This window comes from Arabidopsis thaliana, chromosome 5 (assembly GCF_000001735.4).
Source record: "Arabidopsis thaliana chromosome 5, partial sequence".
NCBI lineage: Eukaryota > Viridiplantae > Streptophyta > Magnoliopsida > Brassicales > Brassicaceae > Arabidopsis > Arabidopsis thaliana.
This window is the reverse complement of record NC_003076.8, coordinates 22,792,706-22,806,775: the sequence shown is the minus strand read 5'-3', so window position 1 is coordinate 22,806,775 and position 14,070 is coordinate 22,792,706. Positions and strand designations below refer to the sequence as shown.

At 32.1% G+C, this 14,070-nt stretch overlaps 2 protein-coding genes and 2 long non-coding RNA genes across 4 annotated transcripts; 1 reads left to right on the top strand and 3 right to left on the bottom strand.

Annotated features, from left to right (window-relative positions):
• Window positions 1-2,398: 2,398 nt before the first annotated feature.
• On the bottom strand, window positions 2,399-4,477 carry AT5G56310 (Pentatricopeptide repeat (PPR) superfamily protein). Its single transcript, NM_125014.5, has one exon. It carries the CDS (start codon window positions 4,452-4,454, stop codon window positions 2,862-2,864), a length of 1,593 nt encoding a protein of 530 aa, NP_200442.1. The 5' UTR covers window positions 4,455-4,477; the 3' UTR covers window positions 2,399-2,861.
• Window positions 4,478-5,083: 606 nt separating this feature from the next.
• Window positions 5,084-7,269, bottom strand: GAMT2 (gibberellic acid methyltransferase 2). The gene is made up of 3 exons (NM_125013.3): window positions 6,693-7,269; window positions 5,980-6,267; window positions 5,084-5,654 (listed from the first exon to the last, which is right to left on the bottom strand). Exons 1-3 carry the CDS (start codon window positions 7,203-7,205, stop codon window positions 5,292-5,294), a joined length of 1,164 nt encoding a protein of 387 aa, NP_200441.2. The 5' UTR covers window positions 7,206-7,269; the 3' UTR covers window positions 5,084-5,291.
• A 6,234-nt stretch (window positions 7,270-13,503) lies between these two features.
• AT5G08465 lies at window positions 13,504-14,046 on the bottom strand. Its single transcript, NR_143081.1, has one exon. It is a non-coding gene; the product is annotated as an other RNA (long non-coding RNA).
• Window positions 13,697-13,936, top strand: AT5G08475. Its single transcript, NR_143082.1, has one exon. It is a non-coding gene; the product is annotated as an other RNA (long non-coding RNA).
• Window positions 14,047-14,070: the final 24 nt, after the last annotated feature.

Sequence of the window (14,070 nt, the reverse complement as noted above, 5' to 3'; positions counted from 1 at the left end):
CAGGATCTATATACTGACATTCAGTCGTTCATGTGACACAATCGTCCAACTTAAGATTTGCTCTCAGAACTTATGATTGATCCTTCACTAACAATTAAATTATTTCGCACGTTACTTTAATCAATTCAAGAATTTTAAATAACATGTAGAGTTTTAGAACAAGCAGACTTCTAAAAATATTCAATAGAACTCGTTAGTAAACGCATTACAGTATGCTGGTTGATGTTTTATATTCTAAAGATACGGAAGAACTCTTCGTTTAAACTTTGAATCAGTATGCTTCATACATTAAGAGAATGTAAATATTGATGAAAGTGACAAAGTCTAATAGAAATGGAATTATTATTTAATGGATAAATAATTAGCATTACATATTTCAAAGTCCACTATTATTAGTAAGTTACACTGATGAAATCTTTTTTGTTTTGCAAATTTATTATTCTTCATGTTATTTGTCAAGATATACCAAAAGGATAGCGTTACCTACAAGCCAGAATATAACTACGCTAAACTAATTATATGGCCCGGGACACAAGTGAAGCAAGCTAATCATTCGACTGTTCTTCTCTTTACAGCTTAAATCATCAAAAGTTCAGTACTTTACAGCTTCAATATATATCACAATTAGACGACAAAATCCAATTCTATGTATATTAAAAGGACACGATAATATTATCAAAAAAGGAAAAAGGAAAACACGATATATAATCTTTATGAAACTTAAAAACATCATTTTCTGATTGGTTGTAGTTAACTAATTATAACCTTTATGGTTCGTTTGTTTCTCTATAACTGTGTCTTGATAAAGATAGTCTAGAAAAAGTTGCTTTTATTCCCACACGCATGTAACTTTGATTTGTTATAGCTATTCAGAAAAATAAAATAAAAAATCACCTCCACAATTTCATTATTATTAGCTAAATTGAAAATATTTTAAACTATTTAGCAATACATGCATTCGAACGATTATGAATATTTCTATCGTAAGAAATTAACAAAAGAAAAACAAATAGCAAACTAGTGATTGCCTTGTCACCAAATAGATATAGTCGTCGGACTATATCGCTATAAAAATAGTCTAACACGTATCAGATATTTATATATAAATAGGTGCATACAATTAATATTATACTGATGTTCAATATCATTCCATTTATTATCCAAAAAAACATGATTTCATTTGCATATAAATATATACTAATAATACATATATACATATATATATATATATATATATATACTAATAATTAAGCTACTAATATTGACTTTGATGATGATAAAATAAACAAAGGCAATCGATAACACATTGTAGAGTATCGTACATAATCTTAGTGAATCAACTCGTTTTGTACGATCTGATATTGTGTTGGATTTAATGTATCACATGCATCATTTTCTTGAATCAATCGAAGATTTAATAGTTTATATACTATCTTTTTTGTTTTTTTCTGGCACCGAGATATATATCCAAGCTATCGATGTTTGGAAATAGTTCATATAAAAACTGTTTTATTTTTAATAAAAATTTACCCAAAACATATAATATATTGATTTGTGTTATATCACCACTCAATTCAATTCCACATATTATATGTTGTTGAACAAAATACGTCTAACGATTGAGATTTATCGTCATCTCTAAAATCTGAACAAAATTTTGAATGTTTTTGATGCAATTTATTAGTTATTGACCATTTAAATATCTGAATACTGAAAAAGTGAAAAGCGAAAATCAATCTGAATTTCGTTCCATATTATATATATATATTTTTTGTCAAACCGTTCCATACTATTTATTTATAAAGAAAACTATGGCTAAAATCAGGGCCGGCTCAAATAATTTAAGGACCCTGAGCTGAAAAAAAAAATTAGTCATCATTTCATGTGTTTTATTCTGTAAAAAAAATTTTGAACCCTGACTGTAATAGATTTACATATAAAAAAGAAAATTTTTTGGGTGACCCGGTACATTAGCTCCTCCAGCACTGGTATAGAGCCGGGCCTAGCTAAAATGTGGGAAGCTCATGATTTCTTGCCGGGAAAGTAGCATGAACTAACATTACCAAATCTAGAATGATCAAGTAACAGCCACGTGGCCACTTGTCGTTTCCCGCGCTCCGCATCTCTCTCCCCTTCTTGAGCAATTTTCCCTCCGACCAAATATTGTTTTAACTTTTGTGTTTTGAGAATTTCGATGTCTGAAACTAAATTTAATGAAGAGTTAAATTTGAGGTTTAGGAAATTAAATGTTCTCAAGTTTGGACAAACCCACCCCACGTCTTACCTTAAATGACCCGTACATTTCGGATCCATAACTTTCTTTTACTCTATCACTTAAACATTATTCATTTTTTCATCGTTTTTATTAATCTTTCTTCATCTAAACATTATTTGAGAAAATAATTAAACATCTTAATTTTATTGGATTAATAGACTCTTTTTTTTCTGGACAAATATTGGATTAATAGACTACACAACAACAAGTGTACAAACAATTGAGTCGCAAAATAAAGCCTTTTTCCGGGAAAATAAGGCTTTAATATGGGCCAAAGGCCCAGTCAGAGGCCAAAGCTTGAAGCCGTGAGCCTTAACTTGAAACCTTCCTTAAGAAGAAGAGGCATCGGTTTGGCCATTCATCTAGGCACCATAACTAACGATCTTCCTCTCTTCTTCAGCAGATTCTCCAAATTCCTCTTCCTGTTTAGTTCTTAACTGGAACCGGAATTAACCATCAGCTTCTCTTTTGCCAACTCCGGTCTGAGTCAGCCTCATTGACTCGGCTCCTCCGGTTTCAGGTCTTAGAAGAGAAGACATTGTTTGATCAACTCAATCTGATCAAAATTCAAATAATTTTTTTTTTCTCAAACTTTGCTCTGTATTTGCAAATCCATCTCTTGTAGAATTTCATGAATCCTTTCGACTTGAGGATGCGTAAGATCCCCTGAAATGAATTTGTATACTCTGTTTTCAACTTCTATGGAGCTTTCACCAGCCATCTTCTTCACACCAATCCCTTTCATCATGTTCCTCATCATCCTCGACTCATCCCACCTTCCTAAATTCGAGTATAAATTAGCTAAAAGCATATAGTTACCGCTGTTATTCGGTTCTAACTTAATCAGCTCACTCAAAGCTCTTTCTCCAAGCTCAAGATCATGATGAACATTTGAAGCAGCAAGAAGAGATCCCCATATTGCAGCATTGGCCTTAAAGGGCATGCTTTTAATAACTTCATCCGCCTCTCGGAGTTTACCTGCTCGTCCTAGCAAATCAATCATGCATCCGTAATGCTCAATGTTTGGATGAATCCCGTATTTCGATCTCATTGAGTTAAACAAACGTTTTCCAAGATCAACCCAACCGACATGACTGCAAGCTGAAAGGATTGCAATGAAAGTAACATCGTTCGGTCTCACGCCAGCTTTAACCATACGGTTAAACATCGCTAAGGCTTCAGCTCCGTGCCCGTGCGTAGCTAGCCCTGCGATTATAGTCGTCCAAGTAACAACATTTCTCTCATTAACACACTCAAACACATCCAACGCCTTTGTTATATTCCCTGATTTCGCATACATATCAATGACCGCATTGTTCAATGAAACCGCTCTGTTCATCCCTCGGTGATCAACATAGCTACATATTCTTTCACCCAATTCAAGTGAACCAAGATCAGCACAAGCTGAGAGCACAGCCAAAAGCGTAACTTCATCAGGCTCAACATTCTCCATCAGCATTCTCTGAAACACTTCAATAGCTTCGCTAGCTCGTCCACTTTTCGCATATCCAGAGATCACACAAGTCCAAGAAACCTCATTCCTTACCCAACAAGGCATCATCTCAAGCAAACTCCTAGCTTCATCCATCTCACCAACTTTCCCATACCCTGCTAACAACGCATTCCAAACATTCACATCCTTGACAAGCATTTCATCGAACATCTTACGTGCATCTCCCAAACCACCACACGAAAAATACATCTGAATCAAACCTGTTACAACATGAACGCTCGAATCAAACCCAAAAACCACAACTTGTCCATGAATCTGTCTCCCAAACCAAACATCAGAAACCCTAACAGCAATCTTCAACACAAACGGGAAAGTAAACGTGTCAGGCTTAGCACACAAAGCCCATAACTTTCTATAAACCGTGATCGCAATCGAATGCGCATTGGGTTCGTCGAGGAGAGACAAAGCTCTAATCATGGTGTTGTGGAGATAAGTATTGGGACATGGCTGGTGGGTGAATACAGAGTAAGCATATCGGAGATGTCCTGCATTTGAACATGCTTCGATGAATTTGGCAACGTTGAGGTTGTCTCTGTTTAAACCGGTTATGATCATGTAACAATGAGATTGCTTTAATGTTTTGAGGTTATTTCCATGGATTTTCAATGAGGTAACGAACCAATTTAGACCAGAGCTTAAGCTCAAGGCATTGATTCTCTGAATCATTCTCTTATCATCGGAACAATAATGAGAATTATTACATGAGTTTGTTAACTTGTATTGGGTCATAAGATTGGTCCTGTGTTGGGCCTTCTTATGAATCCCCTAATATATAAGACTAGAGTGGGCATGTGGTTTCTAAATTGGGCTTGAATCGGGTAATCTGATTTATCCGGTTGGAAAATTCATGACAGTTTGTCTTTCGAAAATTCAATTTGGCAAATTTTTGGTTTTGTTCAATTCGGTTTTGGACAAACAATAATTTCGATATAAATAAATAATATACTAATCTAATCCATTATTAAAAAAAAAAAAATTTAATGTAGATTCTTAAACCATCTCCATTGGTAGTCTTTCAAGAGAGTTTTTCACTAATAAAATAATAATAATAATAAAAAGAGAAGAGAGGGTAGAAAGTTTCTCAAGTGAGAAATTATTAGATACTCTCTACAAGCCATCATTACATTTTTCTCCTCTCAACTGGTTCAATTTTTTCATTAAAATAAAAATTAGTAAAATACTAATATTTTTTTTGTTTGAGAAACTTTTTGAGTTTCTCCTTGATGGAGATGCCCTTACAATTTAAAAAAGAATCAGAACAGTAACAAGTGTAATACCTGTAAAGTTATAAATATGTTTTTGTTTTTGTTTTTTTTGCAACCCTACAAGCTTCAGAAATTTAAACAAGCGCACATAATTCATCTGATGAACTACCACAAATCTTACATGGAAACGAACAAAGCATAACTGTTTTTTTTTTTTTTTTGCATAACATATGTTTCCGTTCATAAAAAAAAAATGTTTCCGTTCATATCTATAATCTATAGCTAAATTATATCAACATTAAACTCGGATGGCGGAAAACACGACGACTCCATAAAAACAAGTTATATGGAGAAATTCTTGGTTTGTAGAAACACGATTTTCATATCTTTTGAAGAGCTCATGAGATAGGTCTGGTCCAAGATAAGCATCAACCATAGGACGAATAGCAGCTTGAACCAAATTGGTCCTGGCTCGTCCATATGAAACCGGATCTTTCTTCCACTCTTCTTGTTTCTCATCTGAATATTCAACTATTTTCAGGAAGTCCATTTTCCCTATCTTGAAACCACCACAACGGTCAATTCCGGCCGTCACTTCCTCCGGACTTCTCATGTACGCCGGAATATTGAAACCGTCTCTTGTTTCTTCATCTATCAAACCCTTTTGTCCAAACGAACATAAAACGTTTGAGTGACAAATAGTTTGGCTAATTTATGGAAAATTAAATGACAAAAAACTTTTGAAGATTTTTATTCTTAAAAGATATGGATTGTGATAAGAATTTTTCTCCTCTTTTAAATATAGGTGATAAAAAACACATGAAATGTTAAAAGTAATGTTTTAGTGAAAAACAAGTAAAAAGGAAAAAGCTTAATTTCATGGTAGTTGTGATATATAGTGACATGACAACATCATGAACGGTTATGTAATATAATCATGAAAGATACACGTGTTTGTAATTTGTATATATGTAGAGTAGATTTACCTCTTCTATTAAATCTTGCCAAGCTTGTTCCATGGTAGTTGTGAAAGGATGTTTGGCTCGAGTATCTTGGTCCCCAAATTGACTACTTGAGCCTGAAGGACGCCCAGCCATCAACACAAACAACACTCCTCCTTTCACCATTTCTTCTTTCCTACAGCTCATGAAATCATCCAAATCTTTGTCTGATTGCTCTGCGTATGCTTCTACTACTTCTTTCTTTGCTCCTTCTATCCACGTTTTCCCTTTGTTCCACGTTCTTGATTCTTTCTCCAATACTTTCTCCGGTATCTGCATATATATTTCAATGCACACATTTTAGGTTCTTGTTTTGAGACTGAAATATAGTAAACAAAATTTTATATTTTTTATATTGTCAAATTGTCTTTGTTGATTAATTAATTTGGGTGATGGACATTAATCTTCATTGCAATAATCAAGGTAACAAATTTATAGTTAAAGTCGTAACGTATAGTATTTCCTAACACTTAAAAAAATATATTAGTTACCTTAAATAGAAAAATAGAAAAATCTTATGATATTTAAGAAAATGTTGATTTAACATTAGTAGAATGCTAAAAAAAATCATATATCATATATATCTTATAATGTCAAATTGACGTCGTTAATTATTTTGAATGGTGAATATTATGAATAAATAAATAAATAAAGAGTAACAAAAAATAATTTATAGAAAAGTGATTAGTGTATTAGACCTGAGAGAGCCAGTGCAAGGCACTTAAGCTCACAGCGACATGAATCGTTCCTCTGGGAAAAAGCCGGTCATAGAACGAACCAGCAACGCCGCCAGCGAAGTATTTCGCCGGCGAGTCAACTTTCTGTTTCTCAGCCAACAACTTGAACAACATGTTGAAGTCATTAGAAGGCAAATCACAGAAGAAAGCCTCAAACTCCGGCGACCCACCACCACCGCACCTGGCAGTGTATCGCCGTTGTAACGTCTCAACCACCGTATCAACGGTAGTAAACGTGTTGGAGCCGGTGGCGCAGCCGAGATCGGTGATTTTGATGGGAGTTTGGTCGGAGAAGAGTTTGATGGATTGGAGAGATGAGATAAGGATTGGTTTGCTTAAGGTTATAGCCAAAGCTTGGCTATCGGAATTGTTGACGTAGCTGAGGTCATCTTCGCCGCCTTGCATGGCGAAGACACGGTGGAGACTGGTGGTGGTCCAGTCTTTGGCCGTCATCGGAAGGCTTGGTGACTCCATTAATGCTCTGTCTCTTCTCTCTTATTGGAAGTTGTAGTAGACTTGTAGTTAAAAGAGAGAAAAATAATTTTGGTGTTGGACTTAGAAGATGAGACTTCGTATTTATACTCAACGCACATATACATATACTGATATACAGTATATACACACACATTCATGCATATTAGAAGAAAAAAAACTGGTGGTTAGACATTAGTAGTAATTTTTAAAAATATTTGAGTAGTTTGTGTGGAAAATAAGCATGCATTGGTTTCTATTGGTGAATACTATAATATAAATATGTTTCCGTTACACTAGTTTAGTTTCAATTGAATGGGTTTGACGGTTTCTATCTGATGACGCTTTATAAAATAATGTGTTTGTTTGGTTGACTTGTTTTGGGCTAAATTTCACAATAAAAGCTAAATCATCCTTTAAATTTACAAAAAGAAAAAAATCTATACATAAAAATCAAGTCATTTGTTTAAAATGTCAACATGCGTAACAAAATCAACATTTCTTGTTTGTTAATTTGTCACATCTTTTTGCCAATAACCCTCTAGAATTTGGTGTTCGAATTTCAAAAGCTAAAATTTCTGCAACACAATAATGTCTATATGTGATTTTCGATTTTTATATTGACTTTTTTGCAACTCTAACATCATCATTAATAAATATTGCATGCATCATTATTAAATTACATGAAAAAGCGTTATTAAACAGTTGTACTAAGCTTTAACAAAAAAAATACTTATAGTAAGCAGAAAAATAAATTAACGTATGTTTAAATTATTAGGGAGAAATTTAAAGTTGCGAGTTGCGGTCTTGCAGACCACTTTATTTAATTTTGAAATTGAACCAAAACAATTATTCAATTGCTATAAATATAGGAAATATATTGATTATCAGTCATACCAAAAAATTGTCAAATGTCACAATGCCCTTTATTTAAGGTAAAAATTTCTGTTGTAGACATTTTGAAAGTCTTGCACGTAAGTTAATCAAGTAGCTAGTGAAGCTTTAACAAAAAAGTTAATGAAGTAGTTAATGAATTAGTATGTTTTCCTTATATACTATGTACATATATATACGTCGTAAAAAAAAAAAAAAATATATATATATATATATATATATATACGTCGTGGTCAATCTTTAATAAGAAAAGAAAAGAAATGGTCAGTTACGTTTTACATGTATGTAGCGTTATTTATGAATGTCATTGTATCTCTGCTCTCTAGATTCTTTTCCTCAATTGATTATTATATCTTTTCAGGTTCTTTATTCTTCTAGAAACAGATCGATGTCTCTATTTATCCATCCTTATCAATTCGTCACTTTATTTTAATTTGCCTTTTATATATTTTGCTTGCAGTGGAGAGATTATTAACATAAGTAGAGTAAATATTTCGTGGACGTCTTATATATAATCTTATCAACATATGATTAAATATGAAATTGTTACAGAAACTGATAGAAACGTACACAATAATCTCTTTATAATTGTTATATGGCAGAAACTAATTAAGTAGAGTGGTTTTCATTGTATATATAATTCGGCTTTTCGAGTAACAAACATTGCTTATCAAAATTCCGAATTAGCAAGGTTTTATTGGTACGTTGGTGGTTAACGTGTTACATCTATATACTATATTTCACTGTCATTTGTTTTTAAACTTGATATGTATTCCCTTTATTTTATTATAAGATGCTTGATATATATAAGTATATAACATTCGATATATAACTTTTTGATCCCAGACCTTCATCTTAAACTTATTTACTCTGTCGTCTCTCACAACTTCGACATATTTATTCATCACATCGTTGTAACATGTTTAATCACAAAAAAAAGTTTGTAACATGTTAAATCAATTGCTAGTCTCAATTTCTTTAAAGTATGGTTTCTATGTTGTTTTATTTTTACCTAAAATAGTTTGTACTTTAGAAACTCTGGTTTGGTATAATTTGTGATTATGTTCCCTTTCCAATTCATAGAAGTTGGAATCATATATTATCTTTTTTTTCTTTTCCATAGATAAGATATAATTTGGTTTCTGACTAGGATATGTTATTCTATTATATATCTTGTTCTTTTAGATTTTATTTGCAATACAAATTGATTCCGCCATGTAAAACATATTTTCGGTTTGATGATCTTAAAATCCAGATTAAAATCTATCAATGCATTGAGTTGTGGTCGCTCTAGATCGATCTGATGATGACCAAAAAAGATCCATAATATTCATGTTAATCACTTGAGTGATTAGTAAGAAATATATTATTTGATGATTGTGGTTAACCGACTTCAATAGGCGATCCGAATAATTTTTTGATTTGTTGTTTTTGGTTCGAATCTGAAAACATTGATCGGCCCCTAAACTCAACCATCGGTACAAGTCTACCTAAAAAGAAATTAAAGTAAAGGGGCTTCGCATTAAACAACTTTAAGAGAAAATGGATCTTTGACTTCGGGTAGAGGGTTTAGATGATGAAGTGGTCCTTTAATATTTACACTCATATAGAGAGAGTTAGAGTTGTCAATGTCCTCTTTTTAATCTATGGTCTGAATTTCCACTTGCTTCCACCAAATGTTTCTATAAAAATATTGTGTAACCAACCCTAAGTGAGCACTTTCTATATCTATAATGACTTTGGCATGAAACAGACTTATCCAAGAGGAACTAACATTATAAATATAAAAATTACAATTCTTTTAACTAATTGAAAGCGCTTTAAAATATACATTTAACATAAAGGTCTTAAAACCACACTTACTTTCATCAAATGTTATTCCAAGAGAATGGTTGTTCCACTGATCCACTCTAAATCGCCAAGTTAAATTTCTCTGAAGTGAATGATGATATCATCGTATATGCTAAAGGGGATAATTTTATACAAACAAATTGAGGAAATCAGTTTAAAGAAAATTAAGCTCTAGAACCTAAACGAGTTTCTTATCATAATAAATAGACCACACGCAATCCATTGTCGATGTATGCGTCATTAATGTCTAATGATCGAAATTCGAAATGGTTTTTTTTTGGGTCATAAAAACAGCTGAACTTTAGCTATCGTTTTTACTAAATAAGTGGGGGCTATGCTTAATTTAGCTGACATTTTGGCTAAATTGCTAAGACAGGAACTTTAAACTAGAGAGATTCGAGATTTTTTTTGGCCTACAAAAAGCTAGAGAGATTTAACCGAATGTTTTTCAAATATATATATATATATATATATATATATATATATATAATGTAATTTCACAAGAAGAAAAACTTTAACCACAAATATATCACAAGCCTTTAATTCACGTGAAACAAAAAGGACTCTTTAACAAAGAAAATAAAAAGGAAACAAAAAAAGTATATATATCATTGTGATGAAAGATATTCTTATGTGTATACGTGTGTGTGTGTGTGTGCAACTCTTTATAGTTCATCTTTTTATTCATTGCGATCGAAACCAACATTTTTCGAAAGAGAAATTGTACATAGAATAATGAAACCGTTCAGCATTAGATTCAAATGATATACACCAAATTTTAATCTTAAGTTCGAGTTAGAATCAGTGAAACAAAAAAAAGGCAGCACTTAATTACATTTCATGACTAAATGAACTATGTTTTTCGACCAACCGGGACGAAAATACTGACTACCATTACTCAACAAGTGGATACTCCGACAACAAAAGTTCACCTAGAAACACAGTTTCATGGCCCGCCCGCAGGTTCACACAGCTGGTTCATGTTTTTCAATGTAATATTTGTAAACTTTAACGTCCAAAAATGGTCACCTAAATTGACATGTATCAACTAGCTATCACACGTACAAATATTCCAACTTGATAATCTAAAATCTGTATAACTGGTTAAAGACTATAATATAATATAAAACCATATGTAGTTAATATCCATTCTTAATGGAAGATACGTTCATCTTAGCCAACATGCTATGTATGATGTGGCTATGAGGAAAATACAACTCAGCAATCTATAACAAGTTATAAATAGGTAGAATAGATTGATCAATTGATAACATTAAGAGAATATATTATATTTTAATTAAATAAAATAACTAATATTTATATATATTAACTCAGCAATATATTTTAGTTCCATATATATTAACTACCGATAATCGTTAAAAGAGAAAGAACCTAGCTAATACAATAACTAATATTTAAATCGAGAAATTAAAATAATTAAACAAACTAAAAATTTCAAAGTTCTTTATTGATATACATTTTAATAAACATTCCAAAACGAAAAACAAAAATAAAAATATTAAACACACTTTTACGTTTTCGTGCGGTTTCATAATTATGGTAGTATAAAACTAATGTAACAAAATTTTGTATAGTTGTCATCTCCTGATTTGTAAAAGTACTAGTCACATGCACCTATATATTGCAGGTTAAAAGTTATTATAAAATCTACTTCAGAATATCTGAATACAAAAAATGTCTTAGTCCCTAGATCGAAATTAGTTATAGTCCATAATTTTATGTGAATCCCATATCAGAAACTGAACTTGACTAGATAGATACTTTGCCGACGACATGTCCAACTATCCATAACAATTGTAATATATACTCAAAAATCCGATTCTAGAATAAAAATTCTTATGGCTTATACTTATGACAAATACTTAAGAAAAATTTGGTCACAAAATACTAATGATGAAATAAAAAATAGATTAATTAGCACAATGATCCATGACTGATCCCTACCATTTTACTCTTCTTAATTTATTATATAAGCAATATTAATAAAATAATGTTAAGTGGGAATACTAAAGGATCGGAAAAGCTTTATGCATAATGATCACTCTACAAGCCTAATCTGGTTGAACTCGTAACTACCAGGCCTACACTACAACACACTTGAGATCGGTCATGCTCTTTGAACTGAAACGTAGTTTTCAAAATGGCTAGCCTAAAAACTCGTTTTTGAAAAAAGTTAGCCATTCGAATGGAAACATTGGTTTTGTTGGAGATTTTTGTTTTAGAAAAAACTAGTATGATAATTTGTTTGGTTCTCGGCTTTTGGTTATTTTGGAGTTCTTAGTTTTCCAAAGATTTTTTTTTTTTTTTTTTTTTGGGGGGGGGGGGGGGGGGGGAGGGAAATTAAACTAGTTTCTAACGAAATATAATATGGAAAATTTACGTACAAGGTATGGGATGGGACTGATCTAGCTATGAAAATATGACATAGTATGCTACCATGTAGGACATTGTGTTTCATATTCTTGGATCAAATGAAACTTAGACACGACGACACGATTACATATACACACACACATGTTACCAGTGACAATCTAATTGGTCCATCATATTGCGGCCATATCTTCAACCTTGGTGTAGATTTATTCTTTCACTATTCTATGAAAATATGTCCCTACTTTTTTAGTCACCATTGCAAATCACATAGTCATATAATTTGAACTCATATTAATTATGAAATTTCAATTGAAAAAACTAGAATTTTTTCAATCACTTAACACACGGTACACACCACATATGAACCATTTAGATCTCAAGTTCTCGTTTTATTCAAAATATAATGATACTTCTATTATATATACCGATTTTTTGAAAAGTAAGGAATTTTAAACCTGCAAGGTGTAGCTGCGTACTCTCATTAGCTATAGGTATAGAGTAAGACTGTGGTGGCTAGAGAATCACGTGATGCACAATTGGTCAGAACTATACTGTAATCACGGGTATAGTATAGTTATCGTGATCTGCTCTTATCGGCTCTTATTGGAATATCTACTTAATTTCGTTCAGTTTTGTATGAAATCAGTTTGTTAATTTGGTGAAAGTTTGGTCTGAAACCTGTGACAAAACAGAAACCTATAGTTCCAGAGAAGAGTATATAAAAAGAAAAATTGCAAAAAAAAAGAAAATGATGCAGTGAGTCAAATGCCACAACTCATATAGTTTTTACTATTTTTTTTAATTTTTTTTGGGTTTAAATTCTTTGTACTTAATGTTCTACTGTGTAATTAGAGTAACAAATTAGTGTAAATCATGATAAGATAACATTTTCAGTTTTAAAATAATATACAATGTAATTAACCGTCGTATAGTTATTACCACGACCGTGGAAAAAAAAGTGAATGGTAAAAAAGTACCATATTTACAAAAATGAAAAATGTCTAACATACAAACCAGTATGTGAATGCGTCACCATTCATTTCACACAAAAAAGGAAAAAAAAAACAAATCTAAACAAGATATGTGTATAGCTATTTAACATTTCTTAACGGTAAAAGCTTGCATGCATGCACATAACAATGCATTTCTTTTTACCGTTTAACAAAAAAATTAGCACTCTCAAACCGACATTAACATATTTATATGAGCAACTCCTTATTTTCTTTGACACTCTTGGCGAGAAAAAATACTTCTTTTCTTTTTTTTTTCGTTAAGAAAAAAAAAACATACTTCACATCTAATATGATGATCAAACGTCAACTAAAGAAATTAACCAACGTACATATAAAGATGTAGCTCTCAAGAAGGAGGAAGGGGTAAAAATGAATAAGGTTTTCTTAGGTTTGGGACGATATCATATCGTTGTGCTATCTCCGTGAGACCCCCTTTTTCAAGACAATTCTTCGAGGATATGGCAATATATGACGTCTCTTTCTACTCAAAAGCCAAGCTTGTTATAAGCTTCTGCTACTATACGTCTTATATGAAAATGTATCCTATTATTATTTACACTATGTTTATGGTCCCCTACCTTCGTCCTTCTTCCTACTTTTGATGATTGTTACCTCTGTGGTCTTCTTAGGTCATTTAGTATCCATTCCATAGGTCGGCTCATTCTATTCAAGTATCACTTCCTAGTTCCTACGTTAAAATAATTCATAGTTGTTTC